At 43.1% G+C, this 6,441-nt stretch overlaps 1 protein-coding gene across 1 annotated transcript; it reads left to right on the top strand.

Annotated features, from left to right (window-relative positions):
- LOC308362297 (transcription termination factor 1-like) lies at positions 1-5,189 on the top strand (the record flags this gene model as incomplete). The annotated part of the gene is made up of 9 exons (XM_080834888.1): positions 1-694; positions 1,824-2,009; positions 2,227-2,305; positions 2,539-2,663; positions 3,128-3,335; positions 3,645-3,731; positions 4,110-4,175; positions 4,718-4,803; positions 5,059-5,189. The coding sequence occupies 9 exons, from the start codon at positions 1-3 to the stop codon at positions 5,187-5,189; spliced, it is 1,662 nt and encodes a 553-aa protein (XP_080691014.1).
- Positions 5,190-6,441: the final 1,252 nt, after the last annotated feature.

Raw genomic sequence — 6,441 nt, 5'->3', positions numbered from 1 at the left:
ATGTTCCTTTACTCTCGCTGTTATAGGGGGAAACAACTACTTGAGGTGACCATGACGGAGGCAGAGCTGGTGTTTCATAAAAAGAAGAAGAAGAAAGACAAGAAGCAGCTTTTAGACGCCGTGCCGGAGCCCGGCAATCCTCCCGAGACAACCACTACTGAAGTCGACTCTCTTAAGAAACATAAACACAAAAAGAAGAAAACAAAGAGTGAGAAATATGACTGTAGACCCGTCAAGAGCCAGTGTGACACAAGAGAAGGGCGAAACAAAAAGAAAAGAAAACACGATGCCGAGAACGTTAGTGTGTCACAAGAGGCTGCAGTTTCTGCTGCTGCTCAGGAGAGAGAGGTGAAGAAAAGGAGAATTGAAGAGCCAGACCGTCCTGGAGAGACGGCAGAAGCAGAGGCGGCACTCACAGCAGTGCAAACCAACCGTGAACTAGTCCCCCAGAAACGAGTGAAGCGCAAGGCGAAGGTCAGAAAGACAGACACACAGCCTGCTGCAGACACGCACTCTCCCACAGACGCACAGCTTCACCCAGATTATGTGCCTAAAGTGCATGTGCTGGACGTTGACGATGCCATCAGGCAGGAGATCCTAGAGTTCCTGCCTCACTTCACGTTTTGCAACACCAGGCATGTTAAGGCGATCATCAGGTACGACCTGCCCCGCTTCAGGGTATACAAGAAGCAAGGTGAGTAAGCAAGCTTTATTTTAGCCATTGGGAGTATCCAAAGCCTGCAGTGCACTGTGAAACAGGGTGATTAAGTTCATTTTGAGGCGAATGAGTTTATCTCCATTCAGGCCATAGGGAATATGTGAGGCCTGCAGCAGTGTTATGTATATGTTGCCCAGGATGTTTTCTCAGTGCTTAGTTGCATGATTCTGGTATGGTATGTTATGACATCCTGAGTTAAACATGTCATACTCACTGTAAACCCAAACAGTTCTACTAACTCATTAACATTATGTATTCAGTACTTAAAACCTGGTATTTAGTTGACCCAACTTTAAATGTATTAGTTTTCTGAGCAAGTGAAGACGTTTTAATTGTATTGGAATGTATTTGTTAGAGTAAACATTGCCTGATAACTCATATTTTGTTAGTATCTGACGTCATCAACGTAGTTGAGAACACCATTGCAGAGATCTTGTGATTAGAGACAGACACAGCAGACTTAAGGTAGAGGAGTCGTTAAATCGAGAGGTTGGAAGGATGCTAGTTCGATTTCCCACTCCTCCTTACCAAGTGTATAAGTGTGAACTCCTAAACTGCTCCTGATCTAAAAATGCTAAATTCCTTGTAAATCGCTTTGGATAAAAGCGTCTGCTACATCACAAATGTTAATGTAAATGTACAGTAAGAGCTTGCGCAAGAAGTCAGAACGTAAGGGAGATACCCTTTCAAAAACTTGTAAGGGCGTAATAACTTAATAATAACACAAAATAACACAAATATCCGACAAGGCAAAATCCTGGACGATTTTGAAATAATATGAGTTCAGAGAACTTAAAAATTATGAAAATGATAACAAAATAAATCAGTACAGCCGATGCATAAGTTCTAAGTTAAGTTTACTTAAAATATATATATATATGTACTCAAATTGTAATATGTAATCGGTTACATCAAAAGTTTTAAGTTCTCTGAACTTGTTCAGGTTTACAGTGCTGGGTTCATGTGTTGTCCATCATCATTTAGATTTTTGGGTGGACTGTGTTTGAGAAGTTGAAGGACCACTGACCACTTCAGGGATAACTTCAGTCATGTGATCCAGGGTTTTTGAGTTTACTGCTTTCCCTCTGCCCCCATCATGCCACAGGGATCCCTCTGCGAACGGGGCGGTTCACCGCGGCCGAAAACAAGCAGCTAAAACAGAACGTGAAGGACTTCCTGGACGTTTCCGGGATCGACAGCGAGTTCAAGCTTTTTAGACCCCAACGCTTCCCAGATGAGATGGCTACCATCAAAAGGCTGAAGAGGAAGTTCAGCTTCGTCAGGAGTATATGTGAGTATAGATATCAGATGTCATGTCATGTATGAGCATGAGACATGTGAGTGACACAGGCCGAGTTTGTTCGGTGAGTGTGCCCACTGCTGGCATGCCGACATAATTATTTTTTTTGAGATGTGACTTGTAAAATTGTATCAAGTGACTGGAACTTAGACGTGTACAACAGTCCAGCCTGCAGTGCAGCAGTGAATGGTGTCCTGTGCCTGAGCAGGTGCTGGGATCCCTCGTTCCTGGGATCCTATACTCCACAGAGCTGGAAGGTTCTGCAACAGGGAGAATTACAAGGGGAGGTAAACACAAGCTTCTCAACAACTGGTTCTCTTTATAAAGAAATGTGCCAAAACAGACATTTTAATGTGGCCTTAGGTGACTTAAAGTTCCTCCACCAGGTGAGCAGCACAGTGGGGTTCGGTGTGTGTGTGTGTGTGTGTGTGTGTGTGTGTGCCTGTGCGTGTGCGTGCGTGTGTAAGAGCAGCATCATGTTGGGGGTGTTTTCAGTGTTATGACTGCCCCTCATCTGCAGGTTTACAGAAGATGAAAACAAGGACTTGAAGAAACTGTATAGGCAGCATGGGTCAAACTGGACGACCATATCCGACAAGATGGGCCGCAGTTGCGCAGCCGTGAGGTGTCGCTTTGGCGTTATGTGTGAGTGATCATATGCACACCAGAACATCCATAGTGATAAAGGTTCAGTCCGTGAATCAAATCCCATACACCTATTGTCAATTTCAGTTAATTGCTCTTCATGGTCCAATAGCTGTCCTTTCAGTGTTTGCTCTGAAAAGAAATCTAATGTTTGTACAGAGTAATTTGTGGCAAACAGTGAATTCCAGCCATAAAACATTTCCAGGCTATCAATGCATTACTTCAGGGTGAGGCTGAAAGAGAGGGGTGTAATGTGACTTGCGGTTAAGCTTAAATATTAATAACCATTTTCCAGAATTGTGGATTGTACCTTTAGGCTAATTGTGTGATTGGCAGCCAGCTAGATGGACAGTACATAAACTGATAGACACAGGGTAGGTTGACATTAAAACTAATGCAGACGAATGAGGTCTGTGAATACTGACCCAGTCTTGTTTTATGCTTTGACACTTTCTGTTCCTTAGGTGAGAATCATGGGGCATGGTCAGAGCCAGAGTTGAAGGTCCTCCTGACGTGCGTACACCAGCTGCTGCTGAAGAAGGCTGAGCCTGGAGGAGAGGGGGGTGACGGGTCTGCGGTCATCCAGAAAATGGACTTGTATAAGAAACTGCCCTGGCTTCGTGTGGCCAAGCAGGTCAAGACTCGCAGCTGGTTGAAGTGCAAGGAGAAGTGGTGAGAGCTCATGTGACAGTCCCATCACATTGCACACAATCATGTTCAGTTCAGGTACATTTGACTCTGACCAGCTGAATAATCCATCAGAACATAGACAACACTAGCAGGGAAGAGTTTTTTTCAACACAGAGACCATATGCAGATCCTGCTTCTGTTTGTCACAGCTTTGACCTGTGTGTGTGTGTGTGTGTGTGTGTGTGTGTGTGTGTGTGTGTGTGTGTGTGTGTGTGTGTGTGTCTGTATGTATCCTTGCCTTTGTGAGCTAAGAGAAACCGTGTTGATGCTCTCCCTGCCTGTGTTGTGTAGGATGAATTACCTAAAGGGTAAAATGAAGACTGGTGGAAAGATCAACGGGAGAAAGACCATAGAAGGGCAGATCCAGCTGATCAAAGCGTATGTTTCATACTGTAACTCTGGTTATGTGTAGATCCAGCTGATCAAAACATATGTTTTAGAATGTTACTATGGTTACCTGTCTGCCATCTTGTACAGGTCCTCTGTCTCGCCCTCCTTGCCTCTGTCTGGTAGGCAAAGACAGATAACCACTAACTCTCATCCAAATGGAAACTTCCTTAAGCCTCACTTCTCAAGCTTCACCTGTCTCTCTCTAACTTCACTCTGCTACGAAACATCTGCTTTAAGAAATACTCAAGATTTGATTTTCTATTGAAATATCTCCGTCTGAACATTCAAGCAATCCCACTTGTGTGAGAGTCTCCTGTGGTCGCCTTATTTCTGAAGTTAACCCAGTTTCTGTGCCCCCCCGACCAGGATCAATGAAATGGCTGTGGAGGAATCTTCAGACATAGTCTGGGATGACCTCACTCATCTCTTTGGGTAAGATAGATAGATAAAGTTATATTTATCCCGTGAGGGAAATTCAATTGTCAAAGCAGCAAGGTAGTAGGAATAGGATTCAAGTATAAACATAAACATAAAAAAAGAAATTAATACAAATTTGAAAAAGAAATCAAATAAATAAACATAGTGCAGCGTACATTACATAAAACTAAATGTTTGGTTGTGTTGGTTGTGGGGCCATGTAAAGGGGCTCATGTTAGCAAGTACATGGGAGACTGACAAGTACAACGCTTCTGTTCTTGAGTGCTGGTTACTTCCTGTCCTGCTAAGGTCATACGCAATATGAGTTGGCCTATTGGCATTGAAACTACTGTTAGACACAAGAATAGTTTATTAGTTTAAGTAAATTGATATTTAAGTGAATTGTGTGTAAGCGAGACATTTAAGTGAGTCGTGTGATATTTGAGTGATTGTGTGTTAGTGTGATATTTGAGTGAGTTATGTGTTAGTGTGATATTTGAGTGAGTTGTGTGTTAGTGTGAGGTTGAGTGAAAGTTTCCTGTGATTTCTCCATGAAGCAACACCCCACCTTTCTACCTACAAAAGAAGTTCTACCGGCTGAAGGTGACCAATGTACCAGATTGGAACAAAAAGTCTTTCTGTGGTGAGTACTGCCCCCTGCTGGTTCATGTATCTCTCTCGTTCATGTTTAATACTATAGACTGTTTTCTGGTGGAGTTTTTCAAAAGTGACCTTGGGTTTGAGAAAAGCACTACATCACGAAAACAACAATTTCACAATTTCTTCCCTTCTCCTCTGCTTCTCCATCTTCTCCTTTCTTCTGTCTTGCTCTTCTTCCTTTGCCGCATTGTCTCTCTGTCTGTCCCCTTCCCTAACTTCCCTCTGTCTCTGATGGCAGACATCATTGATTTCCTGTATGAGAAGACCCTGCCAAAGCTGGAGGAGGAGCTGAAGGATTGTGTTGATGATGAAGAGCCCACAGAGCAGCGACAGTCGTACAAGCTGTCCGAGATCTTCCCTGACCTCTGAACCACCCCAACACCACCCCCACTCATCACCATAGAGACTCTTCCCTGACCTCTGAACCACCCCAACGCCACCCCTGCTCATCACCAGAGAGACTCTTCCAAGCTGTCAGAGATCTTCCCTGACCTCTGAAGCCTAACGACTATTTGTTTTTTTTCTTGTCATGTTCCGGGTTGTTCGTATCTTATTCTTCAGCACTGTTTTGTGCGTTATAAGGATTGTGACTGTGATTCATAACTCTGATTTCCCCAATATGCTCAAAGCAGATCTGTTAGCCACACAGATTTTCATTATCCAAGTAATTATATTAGTGGCAGCTGTGTATAGATTTGTCATACAAATATAAAAATGGCCCCGCAGCCCAACAGATGGATAGAGAGAAGTTGTTTGAGAAGTTTGAAACGCCAGTGACTCCTTGTGTCTGAATTAACATTTATTTGCCTTTTCCGAAGAAGTTCATATGTAATATTTTCAGGAATGTCAAAGAATGAAGAAAATATCAGTTTTATAATGTTATACATTTCCTGAACTGATTATGTATTTTTATGCACTTTATAAATTCAATAGTAAATCAAGGAGTTTTTAACCCAGTGTCTGTTGACCATTTTGTTTTATGTGGATTTTGCCGTAGTCTCATATTAGTTGATGGAGCTGTAAGGCCTTCTGTGGCTGGACTATATACAATCAGTATAATAACCATTGTGGGTAGAATATTTACAATCAGGCCTGATTGTTAGCATTTCAGAGGAGTGTCAGCAGGGGGCGATGTGTGCATGTTTCTACTCAGGCTTGTGATCTGATGTCCTGAAACTGCAGAGGGAGCACATTTACATTCTGTTCATCCAGACTTGTGTGCCCCCTACCCTCAAAGATGTGTGTGTGTGCTACCCTTACAAACTTGTGTGTGTGCCATCTACCCTCAGACTTGTGTGTGTGTCCTACCCTCACAGACCTGTGTGTGTGTGTCCTACCCTCCAGACTTGTGTGTGTGTGTCCTACTCTCCAGACTTGTGTGTGTGTGTCCTACCCTCACAGACTTGTGTGTGTTTGTGTCCTACCCTTACAGACTTGTGTGTGTCCTACCCGAACAGATTTTGATCCCCTGCTTTTAGGGAACATAATAGAAAATCACAGACATTCAAATGGTTTCCACTTCCACTAAGCTGGTGTGTGTTGTGTGTGTGTGTGATGTGGGACACATTCCTATCAGATTCAGTGGTTTGGATTGGTTTCCATTACTTAATTGTATTGGTTG

This window comes from Sprattus sprattus, assembly GCF_963457725.1.
Source record: "Sprattus sprattus genome assembly, chromosome: 3".
In the NCBI taxonomy this organism is placed as follows: domain Eukaryota; kingdom Metazoa; phylum Chordata; class Actinopteri; order Clupeiformes; family Clupeidae; genus Sprattus; species Sprattus sprattus.
The sequence above is the reverse complement of the archived record's forward strand: the minus strand, read 5'-3'. Positions and strand labels throughout refer to the sequence as shown.